This window comes from Chiloscyllium plagiosum, chromosome 27 (genome assembly GCF_004010195.1).
Source record: "Chiloscyllium plagiosum isolate BGI_BamShark_2017 chromosome 27, ASM401019v2, whole genome shotgun sequence".
NCBI classification, from domain to species: domain Eukaryota; kingdom Metazoa; phylum Chordata; class Chondrichthyes; order Orectolobiformes; family Hemiscylliidae; genus Chiloscyllium; species Chiloscyllium plagiosum.
Genome location: NC_057736.1, coordinates 14,769,842 through 14,790,869, shown reverse-complemented (window position 1 = coordinate 14,790,869; position 21,028 = coordinate 14,769,842). Strand labels below are relative to the sequence as shown.

At 39.2% G+C, this 21,028-nt stretch overlaps 1 protein-coding gene across 3 annotated transcripts in view; it reads left to right on the top strand.

The window, feature by feature from the left end:
* Positions 1 to 348: 348 nt before the first annotated feature.
* Positions 349 to 21,028, top strand: part of LOC122563580 (cation channel sperm-associated protein 4-like) — a 74,251-nt gene continuing 53,571 nt past the window's right edge. The window contains exons 1-3 of one of the 3 annotated variants that reach the window (XM_043717488.1): positions 349 to 805; positions 9,412 to 9,471; positions 11,043 to 11,186. In XM_043717488.1, coding sequence (XP_043573423.1) covers positions 731 to 805; positions 9,412 to 9,471; positions 11,043 to 11,186 — 279 coding nt within the window. In that variant the 5' untranslated portion in view covers positions 349 to 730. The remainder of the gene's footprint in view (positions 806 to 9,411; positions 9,472 to 11,042; positions 11,187 to 21,028) is intronic. The other 2 variants (XM_043717487.1, XM_043717489.1) reach the window with 2 other exon arrangements.

Genomic DNA, 21,028 nt, shown 5'->3' with positions numbered 1-21,028 from the left:
CTGATATTAAATCATACAATAGAAGGCACTTTGCCCCTTCAGTTGTCAAGTGTACTTGTAACTGCCATACAAGTTTAAAATTGAGAGATTTATTTCTACCCATTGGATATGCCATCTAAAATAACAAATGCAGTTATCCAAATACGTCTATAATATATATATATTAGTGCAACGAACACAGAGGAACCAGCTCAACCCATCGATGTGGCAGCAACTCTTTGAAGGAACCTCTCAAGCTATTCCCACGGTCATATTCTTTCTCACGATACATAAGGATTTGGTGTTCAGCGTGTGGACAGATTGGAGCCACATTGAACACTGGACCAGTTCGAACAGTTAGGGGACTGATTCCCTCCTCACTCTGGTAGTGGAAGGGTTGCTTCAGGACGGTGCTAGATCAAGGCGGAGGCAATCCACCTCATGGATTAGGAGCGATGGAGGAAGGACGAACTTTTATGAATGAGTAAAGCGTTACTGTTTAATCAATACATCGCACCAACCTTCGTGGACGGTTTTTCCCCTCATTTTAAATTTCCCGCCAGTGCCCGCAAAACAGCGCAGGCGCAAGCCGCTTTGCGCAGCCTCGGTGAGTTTGGAGCGTGCGGCGTGTCGTCACAGGGGAGGTAGTGTGACGGTTCAGCGGCTGTGGAGTGTTCGTCGGTGGCTCGGCGGATTGAGTGGCTCACCGTGAAGGACAGGGCCGGGGCTGGCTTAGCGTCGCCTCGAAACCATGGCAAACTACACGCACACCACCAACATCATGGACCTAGCGGGTCTGCAAGACCTTAGGAAACACTCTGTCATCGTGAGTGCAACCCCCTCATTTCCTTTTAATCTTTAAATTGCAGACGGTGAACCCGTGCTTCAGCCAGGCCTACTCTGGTGGTGGTGGTTTGTCGTGAAGCAGGCCACTCCCTGCACGTGGTGTGTTAGGAATTAATCCAGCCCCGGCATTGTACCCAGGGTCACTCTCCAGTCTTTGGATAGGCTGGAGACAAAAGACAAACAGCCAGAATAAAAACTGCAGTGTTTAATCGGACGTTTTAAAAAAAAAAGTGCATAATTGAGTGTCCAAAAACCTTTGATCCGTGCTCGATGTCTTTTGGACAGTGCCTTCGGCATGGCTGGACAACACATTCAATTGCTGAGTGATCCCTTCTCACCCAACAAAATTCAAGATTGCTATGGGGATGTTTTAGTTACCCTCAGACTGGATGACTAGGTTTAGTGCATCTATTATTTTCAGTGTAAACATGCACACAATTAGTGTTTTATATTTAAGTTTTGCAATCCAGTATTATGTTGCAGGCTGATTCAAATGTATTGTTGTTTTATGCACCATAGCATTGGGGAAAGAAAGCATACTACAGCAATAGAATTACTTAAATATCTGGAATTATAGGTAAAATTACACTGTTTTCAGTAAATATATTGTTTTCTTTCCTGTTGCTCTTATACATTCCTAGGTTGGCAAATGTTGTAGAGAGACAGAATAAAGCCAGAGTAATTGTGAGTTTATGGTTTAAAATTGGAGTTTAGCTTTTTATTTGAATAATCAAAAATCTCTAAACCTACACATGATCTTATTCTTGTAGTTTAAATCATTGCTTGAGAATTATAGGTTTTGCATTGTTACACTGATAATTTCAAGAAACCACTTGGTGTTTTTTCTTCTTTTTTACCAAATGCCACCTAGATTACTGCTCTAATAAAACTAAAGATTCTGTGACATTTTATTAAATTACTTTTTTTTTGAACAATATAATTGTCATGTTCACAGAAGCTGCTGATTGATATAACTGAATAAACAATTTGTCTCTGAATGTAGTTGAATTAGGGCTATCTAAGTTATTCTACAGTTGAATGGAAATTGGAATCTCTTATCACCTAATATGACCTGTAGGAACGTTTGAGACCTAATGGAAAGAGGTAACAGGTGATATATTAATTAAGGGTAAATTGTGTGAATTGGTTGCGTAAATCTGGTGAGAGTCCAATCAGTGGGTTGAGTGTTTTATGGTGTGTGGATAACTGAAAGCTTAAAGTGTGTACTTGGACACTTTAAAAATTATTTTCGATATGATAGAGGTTATATAGAAAAGCAAGCTACTGAGCTGAAGCATTCAAAGAACAAATGTTTCAATATGCTTTCACTTTTGGTGTGTAAGGTGTTCTGGTTTGTGCACAATGCTGAGATGTGTATTGTTTTGGTCTGTAAGTGTCTTTTCCAGGTGTATTACACATTTATTGATTGTGTGTTCCTTTTGTATTCTGGTGCTACATTGTTGGCTTTGTAACAAATGTAAATACGCTAGATCCCTTGTGATTCATCCAGGATTTCTTTTTCTGCAAAGGGTCTCTTCTGCCATTGCTATGGATTTATTACTTCAAATGCTATGATTATGGCCATTAGCACAGAGCTGGCACCAACTTAACGATGCTATGAGGCACCAATGGATTGCTCTTCTGCCTGTGTATTCCCTACCCATGGGAGGATATGTATGTTTTCCGTGTCTCCATACCACTGTAAACTGAACATTTGTGCTTGCTTTTAATTCCATATAATTGATCTGTACATTCTGCAAGACAGCTTACTGCTTTCGATAACCTATCCATTCTCTAGGATATTATTTGTATTGATGAATGAACATAGAAGATTACTTCACAATACAGGCCCTTCGGCTCTTGATGTTGCATCGACCTGTCATACTAATCTGAAGCCCATCTAACCTACACTATCCCATGTTCGTCCGTATGCTTGTCCAATGACAACTTAAATGTACTTATAGAATGATTATGGATTGATTGTAGGGAGGCAGCTGTGGTGCTCAACACATTATAACAAAAAAGATCAATCAGGCTGTTAATCTTACATTAATGTTGCAGCTGATTTCTCTAATTCTTTTAATATTAGTAATCTTTATCCTTTGTTAACCAGAAAAGTTCAAATCAATTTAGGGTGCAGTTTAGGGACAATTGAGTCACAACAGATCCAATACCATTGCTCCGGTTGTTCACTTCTGCAGGCCTAATAAAAGAGTGAACGAATTCATTTAATTTAGATAACTTCAGTAAACCAGTGCAGGAGGATGTTAGTTTTGCAAAGGAAAATATTTATTTTAGTTAGCTGGTACAAACTGCAACAGAATTAATGACTACAGTATAATTAAAACATGCATAGAGACCTTTTATTTGGAAACTGTAAAATGAACTGAAAGTTGGACTACTATTGCATATTGCTGACTGTATAATACAATGGTGTTCTTTGGAAGTAGTGAGAAAGAATTTGAGACTTAATGGCACGACAAATCTTTCAAGTTGATAAGATAGTAAAGTAGGAGAGAAAGAGCTTAAGGGAAACTAGGCATACTTTGATAAGGCATATAACAAAGAGAATTTTATATGTTGCCTTCCATCGACTAAGAAGGGTTTATAAAACAAGAAACTTAGACCTAAAATGGTTACAGTGATCTTCAGCATCAGGAGATCCATGTGGAATAAAACCATCAGGACTGGCATTATTTTTTTTTGTTCTTATTACATAGAAACGAAGCAACTGATTTTGCATCAAAAAATTAGCATCTTCTGTTTAACTCATAAATATAATATATTTTCATGTATTGGGAGATGAAAGGATGGTTGTCTCTTAACTAGTTAGGAAAGACAATGGGGTGAGAATCTGGATTTTTTAAGTTCATTCCCAGGATGACAGTCACTGCCGAGGTTCCGCATTTATTGCAAAGAGAATAGTTAACGGTCAACCACGTTGCTGTTATATGTAGTCCAGACCAGGTAAGGATAGTTGTTTCCTTCCCTGAAGGATATAAGTGAACTCGGTAGATTTTTCCACCAATCAAGAGTAGTTTCATAGTTACCATTAGACTTTCATTCCAGATTTTAAATGAATTCAAATTCCATCTGCTATGCCAGGATTTCAACCCATGTCCCCAGGACATTACCTGGGTCTCTGGACTAACAGTCCAGTGATAATACCACTAGGTCTTCATTTCTCTTAATAGACATGGGACCATATTTTAACAGCCTTTTTGATCAATTAATTTGTGACAATGCGAACTGGAATTCTTTTTCTCCCTGTCTGCTTCTCTCGCAATCTCGGGGGGGTGTGGTAGCAAATTGGGGAAATATTCATTCACTGAGAATTCAAAGATCTACAAATTCCATTACTGCTGAGGAAGCAGGTCAACTGTTAAAACACTTGTAATCTCAGATTGAAAATCTAACATCTCAAAAGGTTAAACAGTTATAATTTTTTTTCCCTTTAATGCACATGGGTAACAAGTTTATATCACTTTTTAATTAATGTCAGTAAATACCAAAATTCCTATTTTTTTGCACTTGATAATCTTAGTAATTGACTTGCAAATGCTCAGGGAACAATTTATCTCTTAGCAAAATATACCCATCAAGTAGGAAAACACAGCCTGAAAAGGCTGTAAAGTCTGGAGAAAGCCAGCAGAAAACAACAGATGGAACTGGAGAAGTTAGGAACCTCTGCAGGAGCCAGTAAAGTTCAAGATGGTAGCTTGACTCAAAATGGTACCTTGAATTAGACATGATAGAGGACAGACCAACTGTATTAGAAAGAATCTGCGCTGGGGTTAGACCAGTTTTCATAAAAGAAGACAAGGTCTAGGGAAGGTGTCCAAAAATGGCGGGCCACAGCTACAGATCTGGTCAACAGATAACTTGATGTTAAAATTACAGGAGAACCAGAGAAGTTCTCAGGCCTACAAAGAGTAAATGAAGGTGAAACTTTACTTGGTGGAAGGGCCACTGGAGAATATGGCAGAAACTGAATATCCATGTGATGGCAGTAGTATTTCAGTAAAAATGGAACCAGTTAGAACAAAATAAATAGATATGGAAGGGAGCATACAGTACAGCAGGAACCACTGATAGAGGCCTTCAGAGGTCATACCAGTGAGTTAAATGCAGAGTTACCTACTAGCGGATCCAAGCAATAGCGCCACGTCTCACGCATTAACTCATTGATTGAATAAGGTTGATGTAACATAAATACAAAAGAGGTATAACATGCAAATCCAGACAGCCTACTAGAAGCAAACCACAGATTATAACTCACAAACCTTCTAGAAACTAAATTGCATCCCAGTTATAGAATTGGGCAGCCAAAGGTTAAAATTGAGATGCTAGCACAATCCTGGAAACCTGTGCAACTGTTTATCCTTAACTGGGTTTTAAATCCAGTTTAGAAAGGAGTGTGAATGTGGAATGGGTGTATTGTCATCTCAATCTTTGTACTGTTATTGTATATTCATAGCAGAATGTTCATCGTAAAAGGGAGCTGTTATAATAATAGTAAATTTGGATCATTGAATTTTAACTTCCAGCATCTCTCTGTTATAAAGTGGTTTAAAGTGGATTTTAAAGAAAAAAAAGAATCAAAATAGCTATACTGGTCACCTGATCACAAATGGAGGTAACATTTGGCAAATCCATATGAATAAAGGAAGCCGTCAGCCCTGAAATTATCATTTTTGTCTAAAGATATTGAAACCAGACATCTGAGCTATTGTTAAAAATTTGTTTCACCATCAAATTAATATATGCATTATAATTTCACTCAGTGGAAGCTGAAAGGTTCACTTGCCATTTAGCCAATTTGAAAAGACAATGGAGCTAGGCCCCAGCATACAAACTGCACAACTTTTGAGCAGCAGAAGAAAATTGAATTTCTGACAACAGGAGGTTGAGCTCTTTCTGTCCCAGGTTGTTTCTCTCATCATCTCGGAAAACAATTCTGTGTAGCAAAAAACAAATTGGAGAACCAACCATGCACCCAGAACTAGAACATTTACAGATTTTGCTGAGGATACATTTCAGGGTCTCTATCTCTGAATTTACATCTGTGGTTATTTAGGCCGCACCAGCTCTTTTTTTTTAAAGAAACAAGCATATTGGAATTAAACTTTGATCTGTCTTTCAATGAAACAATCTATGGTCATGACACTGGTTGCAACCATGTGCAGTTGTATTTCAATGATTAATATTATTGTTGAAATACAGAATTGTGTGAAAGAAGCCCATACAGGTTCCATCAATAAACAAGAAAACAAAAAATTACTTATTATAACAAGCTTATAATTTAACAGTGGCAAAATAGATTGTTAATTAAGAATAAGCAAGCTTAAACTGTATCCCACTTCAAATTGAGAATTTGAGCTATATGGAGTGGCTGAACAAACTGAGGCTATATTCCCTGGAGCATTAGAGGTTATGGCGCGACCTTATTGAGGTTTATAAAATCATGAGGGTCATGGATAGGGTGACTAGTCAGTGCCTTTTTCCCAAGTTTGGGGTGTCTAAAACTAGAGGGCATAGGTTTAAGGGGAAAGATTTAAAAAGGACCTATTGGGCAACTCTTTCACACAGTGGGTGGTGTGTGTATGGAATGAACTGCCAGAGGAGGTGGTGGAGGCTAGTACAATTACAACATTTAAAAGGCATCTGGATGGGTATATGAATAGGAATGGTTTAGAGATTTATGGGCCAAATGCTGGCAAATGGAATTAGATTTATTTAGGATTACTGGTTGGCATGGACGAGTTGGCCTGAAGCGTCATTTTCCATGCTGTATATTTCTAATGCTTTAAATCAAGACACATACACAAATACTTTAGATAAGACAGTCACACTTGTAGAAATATCTTGGGTGGAAAATAGAGGCAAAAAGGAACAAATTCTGTGGCCCAAGAGTCCATACCACAAAGGGATGGAATGAAGTGATCCTCAATTCAGTAGCGGGTCAGATGGAACTTGGTTTTTGGTTTAAGTTTGAAATTCTTTTCTTTTTAGTGCTAGTTTTCTTCCATTCAGAGTGGGAGAGAGAAAGAGATCTGTCTTGCTTGCAGGCTTTTGAATATGTGTGCAACTGCCCACTCAGATAAGCTACAACTCTAAGCAAATCCAGAAGCTATTGCTGAACAGTTTGTTTTTAATCCAGAGACTATACCATTTTGTGTCTCGAATGTATTCAACAGAGCTTCTCCAAAAGCTATATAACCCTTTTATAATCAATAAATGAATATCCACATTTTGACTTTTCTTGAGTTGTAAACAAAAAGTAATGGTTGAAACTTCCACTTTCCATTTTATATTATTAGAACTGTCACTGTTTTCCTTTTATCATTTTTGGTTTGGAGCTATAAACTGAGAGTCGCAGGTGACATTTGGACTGAGCAATAGCTTGCTTTGTTTTAAAAGAACAAACAAACTGATATTTGTTTATAGGACTTGGCCTGGAAGTTAATTGCAGGTTGACCCTTGTTCAAATAACGCTCATTTTGTTTGCTGGAAGGCTACCAGCCTGTCTCTTTCACAACACTTTCTTAGCACGTACTAACAGTCTTACTAGCTGGCTGCCTTTGTGTTGGTCATGATGCTCACTTAGTGGACAGGGACTTTAGTGCACAGTTACAGACTATCAGCCTTTGTGCCTGCATTGTTTTTAGCACACAGGAAGAGGTAGACAGTTAGTCACATTTCAGGAGCAACAAACATTTGAGAGAAAGAGGGGCCATATTATATATGGCACAATGGAATGTCAGCATTACATTTGCAGGCACCTGCCAGCTGTCCATGTGGTAAATACACTACAGCGATTTGTCTGAAGCACCAGCAGTATGTGTGAAAATCAAAGGCAAGTAGTCCTTTGTAGAGTGAAGATGGACTCCAGTCAGTTAAGGGTTGTAGCCCTAGTCAGTCAAGACCCTCGTCCTATTTCAGTCCATGGATTGCCCATGATACTTTGCATGATTAATGCGATTAAAAAGTGTAAAATTGTTTGAGAAAAATTGTTCAGAGGCATAATGGACCAAGTACCACTTGACAACTTACTGTAACTGACAAAAGAGATCATTCCATCTCGAGGATCACATATGTAATCATTCTGTTCTAATCATCAGGGTGGGATACCTGGGAACGAGGTGTTTAATTTGCAGCTAATGTTAATGTCGAATAAGCAAGATCCCAGATCAGAACCTGGCTTGAGAGAACATGTTTTGTTTGATTTAGTTTTAACAATGTGATCTCTCAGTCAAACATAAGCATACAATGCTGTTAATCTTGCTTTTACAGTCAAACAGAAATATATCATAAAATAAATAAGATTGTAAGATATACAAATAAAATTAAGCCATTTGGCCTATCAAGTCTGCTCCACCATTCGATAATGGCTGATGCATGTCTCAATCTGATTCTCCAACCTTCTCCCATAGCCTTTGATCTCCTTACTAATCAAGAACCCAGCTACCTCTGTCTTAAATACATTCAGTGACGTGGCTTCCTCAGCCTTCTGTGGTAATGAGTTCCACAGATTGAACACCCTCTGGCTGGTGAAATGAAGTTTAAGATAGAATAATCCAAACCATCAGTTTATAAACTATACTACAATACTGTACAGTAGCACCTCCTCCCTCCCCTAACTGTTCACCAAAGATTTTAAAACACAAGGTTAATCCCTGTTAATCCCAAAGCAATTCTTTGTAAACTGAAAAGAAACAAGGCAGCTTTTTTATAGTATAAAAATGTGTTGCTGGAAAAGCGCAGCAGGTCAGGCAGCATCAAAGGAGAAGGAGAATCGATGTTTCGGGCATAAGCTTATGCCCAAAACGTCGATTCTCCTTCTCCTTTGATGCTGCCTGACCTGCTGTGCTTTTTCAGTAACACATTTTTAAGCTCTGATCCCCAGCATCTGCAGTCCTCACTTTCTCCTAGCTTTTTTATAGTACCCAAAAAGCTGCATGCGTAATACACTGGAGTCCCTGTATCTAACACTTCAGTGGTCTAAATTACTGGTGACTTGAACTTCTTAAATTTGTAACTGCAGATAGCTTCTTCTTTGAACTATCGTGCATCTTTTTTTCTAGAGCTATCATACACCTGAATTTCAATATACTAAGCTTTAAGTAACCACTTCAGGCATTTATGCCAACAGTCCTGGTCTGGAATTAACACTAACTTTTCACACTAAGGAGCTAATTCAGTATACATCCTTCTCTTCTCAGGAACACTAATCTATACAGCCATCAACATAATCAGTTTCCAGGAACTAAGGAAAGTTACTCCTGTCAATTGCTGGTTGCATGAGAATCCTAGAAAATGAGGTTCGGATAATGGGGACTTTGCAGGAATTGTTAACTTTAGGCACGCACACAACCCACCTATTATTAATTCAAAAACCAGAAACTCAAACTTCAAGAAATAAAAAATCCACGGTTACATCACAAGGCCAAGGCCATTCTAATCAATGGGACGTGACTCAGAGGGGAAGTGTTGAACTATTCAAAGTTACTATTTATAAAATTACATCTCAGTTTTTAAGTACAGTGATATGTCATTTTTAGCAATATAATTGTTTTTCTGTTGTAGGAACCTAGAATCACTATCAAAGAGTTAACAATTAACTTCAATGATATCATAGAAGGAAAGGTATGTAACAGATTTGTTATCTGCTAACTTTACTGTAACATCTGACATGCTACAGTTTTGACACAATACATTAGTTTGGTACATTATGACTGACAAACACTGCATTTTGAGCATCGGCACACCATGATTCAAAGGCATGAAAATTCTCTGAAAACAATATTTTTACATGGGCGTTAGGCCTACCATGTCTGCTGGCTTATTGTTAGAATAATTTAAAGTTACTTTAAGTTCATAGCTCTTTACCTTACAAATACTTATCAAATTTCACTTCAAAACAGCAGTAGTGTAGGTGTGGAATTGTTTGGAATTGTGTGCCTTCTTCCTTAGTGAGTTTAATGAGTTGGGGAGGTGCTTAATCAGGCAAGGGATGGTGGCTGGGGACCCTGCCGTTTTCTTTCATAATCAGGTCCTTGGAGTAAGACGTACAGTTTTCATGGCTGACTGCCAATTGAAGCCATACATGGTAGTCTGTGACTGCCTAGCAGTTCTTGTTGTCTTGTGACTTCTGCCCCTGAGTTTCTTGATGCTAAGGAAGACCTGCCTTTGGCCTGTCAAATGCCTGAGTATAATACAAGGTATAATGGGCCTTCTTTAAAAGAGGCGGTGCCGGGATCTTGCTAACATTCCAGCCAACAGCCAAGACTCCTGTTGCCTGCACAAGATTCTGTCCTAAGTCTGAACCACTTGCATGTCATTCTGTTCTAACCCAATCCTGACCCAAAGCGATCTTTGTAAATTAATAACTCATATTGACCAATCATAAATAGGAAATAGCTTTCCATTTTCAATCATTCTTTTCATAATTCAAAAAGAGGCAAATAATTACTCTGTCTGCTTTTTCTGCTTTGGTTCTCATAACTCCTCATGACCACTGATTTCCCATCCCCTGCATCGCCTGGCTGAATTGTATACCAAACACTTCCTTTTATAATCAGATGCCCAAAACTAAACTTTAAACAGTTAACTGTAAACTTTATGGGTGGCATGATGGCTCAGTGGTTAGCACTGCTACCTCACTTGTTCTGAAATTACATTTAATTAGGGTTGACAACCCCAGTTGTACTATGTAATGTTGAAACCTATCGACTGTCAAACAGAAGGGCTTATAAAAAGTAGATTTTGAAACAAATATATAGGATTCCTAAACCCCTAAGATACTGAGCTCAGACTAAAGAGATTTGAATCTCCAATCTACCACAGTTGTGTCTGATATGTTACATATGTGTCAGATTTTATTGTCTGTTTGTATACAATTACATTTACTGTGTAGTAAATAAATCTATTGTATGGTAAGTAAATCTATAATGCTTGACTTTTCTTGTTTAGAATATGGCTAATTTAAGGACAAGATTAAAATTAATACTGCCCTTATTCTCAGTAATGTATACAGTTCTTGGTTTGTTACAAGATTGCTTGAACTAACATACATTTCATACAAACTTGTCTCCATTTTGATTTAGAATCACATTACAAAATGTATCAGAGCTTGTAAATGCAAGTGTTCGAGCAACTCTCCACTGCCTATTGGTACAGAGGATTCTGAAATTCATTTTGATTTATTTACTATTTAGGATGAGTGGAGTGTACAAGACAAAATTTCTCAAAAGGTTTTACGCAAATTGCTGGACCATATTGTGTTACGGTCATTTATCATTGCACTACTTATTGGAAGTTGTATTGCCATCAGTTGTCAGACAGACCCTGCCATCTTGGAGGTATGAAATAAACCCCTTTACATGCATTGCTTGTTGTTATATCTAGTATACATGAGTCAATAATTCAGTGTACATGAGTTCAGATCTCAAAATAGTAATTTGAATTCAGTTTTTAAAATTTGGAACGTTTGTTACAGTCTGTAGGAATAGCAATACACAGATGACTTCTAATAAAGACAATGTTAATTTGAGTTGTTCTCAAAGTCTACATTTTCTCTTCAATGGCGCTGATAACATTTTAGAAAAGGATGAAATGCTGGATGCAAAGACATTGTACTGTAAAAGTAGCTACAAAAATAAATGTCAGATGGGGAAATATTCAGTATTATTATGATTGAAACGCAAACCTCTAAAACAACATAGGCTTTTTATCACAGCAGAGGTTAAATGTAAGAAATGTTATAGATTGCTATAATATAGAGGTAATATGTTGCTATATGAGCATGCATTAGAGGTTATTTACAACAAGATTATGGCTGCGGACAAAAGCAATGACAGGAAGTAATAGTGTGGTGAAAAAAGGCATGGGCCTGTTTTGTCATCTTTGGCAATCAGTATGAACAATGGGGGTAGCTGTAAAGTTCACACAGCTGTGCATTCAACAGAAAATAAACCATAGAGAAAATCGTATAGAGTTGCTATACAGTGGTTTCACGTAGAAAGAAAGCAATCACTTCTTTCTTTTGGGACTTAGTTTAAACAGGCTTGGGAAAATTGTCTTCACAGGTCCTTATTAAATCAATGCATATAGGGCTAATATGTACTACTTTAAATGGGTGTTTAAGATAAATGTTTGTCAGCAATAAATGAAGTGAATTTTCTCTAGTAATGGCAGTGGAGCTGTCAGAATTTTCTGTCATTAATTCCCTGAAATTGGCAGCAAATTCTGGAGTCCATGCATGCACTTTGAAATGTAAAAATCCAGAATTCCTCTCTGTATTTCTGTTCATCTCCAGAGGATGAATTGTTGTGGTCTCCCTAGATAACAATCAATTAGTAGTTATTGAACTGATGAGAATAGCCATTCTTATACATTGTCATGCTGTTTAAAAAGTACAGATTGTTTAGCACAGTGTAATTAGAATTTTATTAGTATTGTAGGTTTATAATTATTGCTAAATAGCTACACTGACTCAAAGAATTTAATATTTGTTGAATGGCAAATTCATTGTTCTGTTAAATTTGTATTTTTAAAATTTAAAGTTTATGACATTTACATTCTACCTTAATCCCCTATATACATTCCAATCTTTTATTTTGCGATTTGAAAAATTCACGTCCCCAATGCTTATAAAGATTACATTTGGTTTTGTGGTGAAATGCATTTCTTTTTGTACCCAATTAAACCATATAAGCCATTAACCTCTGAATTTTGTTTTTGATTTAACCTATTCTTCTAATCAACCTGTTCAGAGATATTACACAGGTAGGATTTGAACCTGGGTGTTTCAGTCCAACGGCAGGGATGCTGCCACTGCGTATTTATATTTTTTTAATATAAAATTCAAGGAAACGGGTGTTCCAATGGTTCTACATTTGCTTGTTATAATAGTGGCTACATTTAAATCTGCATTTGAGCAAGGGTGGGGTTTGTTGCTAGGTTTTCAATAGATCACTCAAAACAATCCAAGGGTCACTGAAGAGCATTTCCAAGATTAAAATTAGTTACTTAGAGAATTCTGGTAACTGTGCTGCTGTGAATTCTGCTACTTCTATTTATTGCGACAGAAAGTGTTCCAGGAGCTGTTTTGTAGCAATGTGCAGTTAAGACTTGGGCAAAAGGGTCAATGGATATGAAACATTAACTCTGATTACTGTCCACAAACTCTGTCAGACCTGTGAGATTTTCGTTATTTCTGTCTTTCAGATTTCCACCTTCTGCAGTTCTTGGTTTTTTTTAAAAAAGACTCTGGGATAGTTGTGGGAGCGAATAGGTCAGTGAAGTTTTGGGCCTAGGCCTTTGTAAAAGTCTTGAGCTGTGAGGGCTAATAGTTAAGTACAAGAGAGTGGGGCAAAATAAGTCTACAAACATTATTTGATAGGTTCAACTGAGCAAGGTTAGAACTAGGAAAGGTCAAGCTTGGTGAACCTTGTTGTCTCTAGACAAGCTGAAATTGAGTCCATGAATGGATGCTGCAGTACAGTTTCCAGAATCCAGGCAGCGCAGTCCAGATGGGAGAATGAAGTGCCAGGATGTAAGCAGTTGTTGGGGCAGATTTTGATGGAGTTCTGAAACTAGATCTTAGAAACTGAAGAATTGAGATCCTTTGTAAAATCTTAATGAGATTAGATAACCTACTGAGGGGTTGGTGAGAAATCTGTGGGATCAGCAATTTGCTGTGCAATGTGGGATATTTGACTACTGTTTACCTGTTATGATGTTAACCTCGGGTTAATCCTGGATGTTAAAATTTCAGTTGCATATACATTTTAGATTCTACTACTGTTCTAACTTTATATAGTAAAGTTTACATTTACTTGTTCAAGACGGAAGAATCTTGTGACTTTAGTCTCTTAGAATGTACTTGGGATCTCACACTCGGATTTTTTTTTAAGTTACTATTCCCCAACAAGCAAACAGTAATATATCATTCACAAGCACTTTATCTATCTCTGAATTATGCTGGAGGTTTACAAAATCAGAGAGCTGCCCAATATAGCTGGTGCACTTAATGGATCATAAGTAGTAGCGGTCATGCTAGATTTGACAGATATAAGCTTAATTTGTTCAAGGAATGTGGTTATTGCTGGCTAGGCCAATATGTTGATAAGCTGCCTTTTTGAACAGCTGCATCCCTTGGATTGTGTGTACACCCGCAGTGCTGTTAGGAAAGGAGAACCAGGATCTTGACACAGCAACAATGAAGGAATGGTGATATACGAGAGCAAATGATGATGATCCCAGGTATCTAGTCATTCTTATTGTTGTAGAAGAATGGGTTTGAAAAGTGTTGTAGAAGTTACAAGTGATACACTGTTATGACTGTGTGCATTGGTGGTGAAGGGAGTGAATGTTGAAGATATTTGGTTGGCTACTCTGCCCTGGATGGTGTGTTGAGCTTTTTGAGTAAATGTTTAAATAATTGTCCATGGAATGTGGATGTTAATAACAAGCTCATTACTTAATGCCCATCCCTAAATGCCATTGAGAAAGGAGTTGCCACCTTGAATTGTTACATGCCTAGGAGCGTAGATATACTCGAGTGGTGTTTGGAAAAGAGTTCATGGAATTTGACTCGGCAACAGTGTAGAAACAATGGTATCATTCCAAATCAGACTGGTGTGTCACTGGAGAGGAACTTGAAGGATGTGATGTTCCATTTTGCCTGCTGCCCTTTTAATGGCTGATAGAGATCACAGGTTTGGAAGGTGCTGTTAAAGGAACCTGGATGAGTTGTTGCATTGTATCTTGTCTCTGGTCAATTATCAACACCCTCTCCCCCCCCCCCCCCCCAGGATGTTGATAGTGGGGGATTCAATGCTGCTAACACCATTGAATGCCAAGAGGCTATGGTTAGATTGTCACTTATTTGTAATGGTCATAGCCTGGCATTTGTGTGGTGTGAATGTTCTTGCTACTTGTCAGACCAAACCTGGATATTGTCCAGATCTTGTTGCATTTGAATATGGACTGCTTCAGTATCTGAGGAGTCGCAAATGGTGCTGAACATTGTGCAATCATCGGCGAACATCCCATTTCTGATTTTATGATGGAGAAAGGTCATTGAAGCAACTGAAGAAGGTTGTGCCTAGGACATTACCCTGAGGAACACCAGCAATAATGTCCTTGGACTGAGATGATTGACCATGAACAAGCCCATCTTGTCTTCCTTGGTGTTAGACATCACTCCAACCAGCAGAGTTATCCCTCGATTTCCCATTGATCCCAGTTTTCTCAGGACTCCCTGATGCCATGTATGGCCAACTGCTGTTTTGATGTCAAGGGCAGTCACACTCCTATCACTTCTAGAGTTTAACTCTCTTGTGCATGTTTGTACTGAGAGAAAGTGAGGACTGCAGATGCTGGAGTACCAGAGTTGAAAAATGTGGTGCTGGAAAAACACAGCAGGCCAGGCAGCACCCGAGGAGCAGGAGAATCAGGAAGAAGGACTTATGCCCGAAACCTCGATTCTCCTGCTCCTTGGATGCTGCCTGGCCTGCTGTGTTTTTCCAGCACCACATTTTTCAACTCCTGTTTGTACTGAGGCTGTAATGAGGTCAGCAGATGAATTCTCCTGGTGGTTCCCAAATTGAGAACAAGCTAGTTATTATTGAGCAAGTGTTGCTTTATGCTTCCTTTCAATTACCTCTTTCATCACTTTTCTGATGAAAAGTGGACAATTTTCAACATTGCCAGATAGATGCAATGTTGTAGCTGTACTGGAACAGCTTAGCTAAGTTCAGAGTACTTATCTTCAAAACTGTTGTGGGAATGTCATGAGAGCTCCTAGCCTTCGAGTGCCTTCAGACATTTCTTAATATCATGTGAAGTGAATCAAATTGCCTGAAGACTGACTTCTGTAGCATTAAGTGCCTCTGGAGGAAACTGAGATGGATCAATCATTCGACATTTCTGGCTGAAGATGGATGGAAGCACTTTAGCTTTGTCTTTTGCACTGATAGAGATGTACAGCATGGAAACAGACCCTTCAGTCCAACTCGTCCATGCCGACCAGATATCCCAAGCCAATATAGTCCCACCTGCCAGCACCCGGCCCATATCCCTCCAAATCCTTCCTAAGCAGATACTCTTCCAAATGCCTTTTAAATGTTGCAATTGTACTAGCCTCCACCACTTCCTCTAGCAGTTCATTCCACACACGCACTACCCTCTGCGTGAAGAAGTTGCCCCTTAGGTCTCTTTTATATCGTTCCCCTCTCACTCTAAACCTATGCCCTCTAGTTCTGGACTGCTCCAGCCCAAGAAAAATACCTTGTCTATTTGCCCTATCCATGCCCCTCATGATTTTATAAACCTCTATAAGGTTGTCCCTCAGCTTCCAATGCTCCAAGGAAAACAGCCCCAGCCTCTTCAACCTCTCCTTATAGCTCAAATCCTCCAACCCTGGCAACATCCTTGTAAATCTTTTCAAAACTCTTTCAAGGTTCACAACACCCTTCTGATAGGAAGGAGACCAGAATTACACGCAATATTCCAACAGCGGCGTAACCAATGTTCTGTACAGCTGCAACATGATCTCCCAACTCCTATATTGAATACTCTGACCAATAAAGGAAAGCATACCAAATGCCATGCTAGGCTTCCCTATCATTGAAGAAGGCAATCTTTGTGGAACCTCCTTCAATTGTCAATGGTAATCACAGCTTGATGTGGTACTGCAGAGATTAGATCTGTTCCATATGGGCTCCCTTAGCTCTGTTATTGCATACTGATACCACTGTTCAACATGCAAGTAACCTTGTGCTGTAGCTGCATCAAATTGATGCATCATATTTAGGTATGTCTGGCATTGTGGATACCATGCTCTCCTGCTCTATTCATTGTACTGGGTTTGGTCCTCTGGCTTGAAGGTACTAGTAGAGTGTGAGATATGTCAGGCTACGAGGTTACAAATTCTGGCTGAGTACAGTTTTTTGCTACTGCTGATGGCCTGCAGAGCTTCATGGATGCCTTGTTTGGATTATTAGATTTATTCAGAATCTGTCGCATTTAACACAGTAGTTCTACCACACAACATGGTGCAGGACAACCTTAAAGTGAAGGCCAGACTTCATCTCCACAGGACTGCACAATGGTCACTCCCACCAGTACTGTAATGACTAGAAATATCTGCAACAAGTAGATTGGTAAAGGCGAAGTCAATCAGTGTTTCTTTGTTATTTTGCTCACCACCTACTATAGATCTAGCAGCTGTGACTCTTAGGATTCAACCAACCCAATCAATAGTGCAACCAAGCCAGTCTTTGTGATAGACATTAAAGCCCAGAGTATGTACTGTTCCCTTTCCATCATCAGTACTAGTTTATCAACTTGTGCTGGGAGTAATAGGATAGTTATCAACAGAGGTTTCATCAACCATGTTTGACTTGATTCCATGTGATTTTGTGTGGTCAATGTGGATAATTCCCAGAGCAACCTTCTCATGACTGTATTCTACAGTGTTCACACCTCTGGTAGGTCGATCTTGCCATTGAGACTAGGATGGTAATGGTGATTTCTGGGTGATTGCCATACGCACACAATCATACTTCATAGACATTGCCAGGCTGTTGCTGTACATGACAAGTGTAAATAGTTGTTGGCTTCAGGAAAAGTCACTGTTGGGCTGTCACGTTGTAAAGATCAAACGGTTTTAAATTTCTATTAGGGAAGGAAACATACCATACTTATCCAGTCTGGCATAAATGTGACTCCCAACACACCAACATAGTGGATTCTTAACTACCCGTAACATGACATAATAACCTGCATAGTTGCATGACAACTAGATATGTGCAATAAGCACGGATTTTGCCAGTGATTACAGCATACGCTCAAGAGATTAATAAATGTAGGCTTGTACTTGTATTTAAGTCATTCTGTTTCCATAATGGAGTAACCCACCCCCCCACCAGAAAAATTGAGTGGTAATAGTACCTCTCTGATATCTCATTGGGTCAGTACCTAGTTCTGTATGATTTTGAACCATGTAGAGGTTTAATAATTTGTTGCTTAATCTTCATTGGCAGACCTCAAGAAGGGCAGCAGTAAAAGATTTGATTAGCTTCAAGTGTTTCAGGTGGACATAAAAAGATTCTATGTCACAATTTCAAAGAAGTACACAGGAAATATGCACGGCCTTGATCAATATTTATCCTTCACTCGGTATCACAGAAACTCATGATCTAACCATCACATTGTTGTAACCCTGCTGGAGTATAACAATGACTACACTTGAAAGTACTTATTTAGCTGCAAACACTTGTAAGCATCCTGTATTCATGTAAGTTGCTGCATAAATGTATATATTTCTGTGTATGTATAAAGTGCAGTGTTATGGTTAATACAGGTTTGTTCTATCTTTTGATGCTTAGACTTGTAATATCTCGTATTAAATATTTTGGAGAGAATATTTTATGGAATCATAGTTATACAGAATGGAAATGTTTTGTTTTAATGTATAAGATAAGTTTGTTTTTAAATGCATCACTTTCTTTTTTCAGGAAGCACAAGTTGAAAGGATGTATAACTCTATGACTCTACATCAATCAGTACAAATTGGTCATAGAGTCATAGGGATGTACAGCATGGAAACAGACCCTTCGGTTCAACCCGTCCATGCCGACCAGATATCCCAACCCAATCTAGTCCTTCATATCCTTTCACATTGAATAAAATGTGCAATGTCATTCAATCTTAAGGACCCTGTACCAACAACCAGCAGAACAAACATCATATACAAATACCCTGCAAGGACTGCAACAAGCATTACATCAGACAGACTGGCAGGAAACTAGCCATCGGCATATATGAGCACCAACTAGCTGCCAAAAGACATAACCAACTATCACTATTATCTTTACACACCGATAACGAGAGACACCAGTTCAACTTGTTCCCGAAACATCGATTCTCCTACTCCTCAGATGCTGCCTGACCTGCTATGCTTTTCCAGCAACACACTCTCAACTCTGAGCTCCAGCATCTGCAGTCCTCACTTTCTCCTAATACATCCATCCTGGGACAGGCTAAACAAAGACATGCATGGGAATTCCTCGAGGCCTGGCATTCAAACGCATTGATTTGGACTCCATTTACCAACCTCTCAGAAAAAGAACCAGAAGTGATATCATCCACCACAACAGACGAAGAGACACAAATTGAAAGCGAGACAGAGTACATCTCCCCTTCAACGGAGGCTCACTGATGATGTTACCTGGCATGGTGACAAAACATCTGAGAACAAGCCTTCCAGCTCAACGAGCAAACTTAAGATCTGAACCACAACCTGACCTACAAATCTTCACAACAATCGCAAACATTTTTTCAATGTTACCTATGTCATTGCAGATTTTTCTGAACACTCCTAACAGTTGTCAAGTAACAGTGCATAATTGTTGTGAGCTCACAGGACAATAGTCTAGCCTGTACTGTCTTCATTGAACTGGTTGTAGGATGGATCCCTGCAGTGAGTGCTTCATGATTGAGGTCACCTGACTATAGCAAAGCTGGAGACCTGTTAGTACAGTATTGCATTTCTGTCCCCAAAATCCCTTTTCATACAAAAAATGATGCATTTTGAGTTACTCAAATTACTCACAGTGCACACAGCTGTTCTCCTGCATAAGCAGTTCGTTATTCTCATTTGTCTCTGCACACACTTTGTATGTACATTCTTTAAGTTGTGCTATTCTCTTAATGATGTGCATTGTCATTGCTTGTTCATTTGGGTAGTGTTTCTTCTCCGGAAGTGTCATTCCTGTGCTACAGTACCTGTTCCATTTTCTGTTACTGGGTGCTGTGGACCTCTGGGTTTGAAGTTGATATCTCTCTGTGCAGTTGGTGAATTGAAATCTTTTTGGTTGGCCACAGTGAAGAATAGTTTCTTCAGTTATTATTGTGTACCCACTGCAACAATGGGATTACTGGTCATCCCCCTTCTCTGCAAATGATCAAAGTGACAACTGCTCTGTACAGTCTCAAGTTGCCATTTGGTTGTAGTGTAGGAGGTTGGTATCCTGACTGATTCTCCTGTGCTCAAATTTGGATAAAGAGCTGAATGCAAATACTGCAGAGGTTGTCATAGAGTCATAGAGATGTACAGCATGGAAACAGACCCTTCGGTCCAACTCGTCCATGCCGACCAGGTATCCCAACCCAATCTAGTCCCACCTGCCAGCACCTGGCCCATATCCCTCCAAACCCTTCCTATTCATATACCCATCCAAATTCCTTTTAAATGTTGCTGTTGTAGTAGCCTCCACCACTTCCTCTGGCAGCTCATTCCATACACATACCACCCTCTGCGTGAAGAATATGCCCATTAAGTCTCTTTATAGCTTTCCCCTCTCACCCTAAACCTATGCCCTCTAGTTCTGGATTCCCTGACCCCAGGGAAAATACTTTGCCTATTTATCCTATCCATGCCCCTCATAATTTTGTAAACCTCTAACGTCACCCCTCAGCCTCCGACGCTCCAGGGAAAACAGCCCCAGCCTTTTCAGCCTCTTCCTGTAGCTCAGATCCTCCAACCCTGGCAACATCCTTGTAAATCTTTTCTGAACCCTTTCAAGTTTCACAATATCTTTGCAATAGGAAGGAGACCAGAATTGCACGCAATATTCTAACAGTGGCCTAACCAATGTCCTGTACAGCCACAACATGACCTCCCAACCCTTGTACTCAATACTCTAACGCAGAAAGCATACCAAATGCCGCCTTCACTATCCTATCTACCTGTGACTCCACTTTCAAGAAGCTATGAACCTGCACTCGAAGGTCTCTTCGTTCAGCAACACTCCCTAGGACCTTACCATTAAGTGTATAAATCCTGCTAAGATTTGCTTTCCCAAAATGCAGCACCTCGCATTTATCTGAATTAAACTCCATCTGCCACTTCTCAGCCCATTGGCCCATCTGGTCCAGATCCTGTTGTAATCTGAGGTAACCCTCTTCGCTGTCCACTAACCTCCAATTTTGGTGTCACTTGCAAACTTACTAACTGTACCTCTTATACTCACATCAGTAGTGTTGAAATAAATTCTGTTTTGCTTTCGGCTGGGTGGTCTGACCCACTGCACCTTACCTGGAAGATACACTTCGCATCTGCCTTTAAAATAAGAAAACTTTAGGGTCTTGGCTACCTTCTTAAAATATTTTGAGGGGGTCTGGCCTGGTCCAT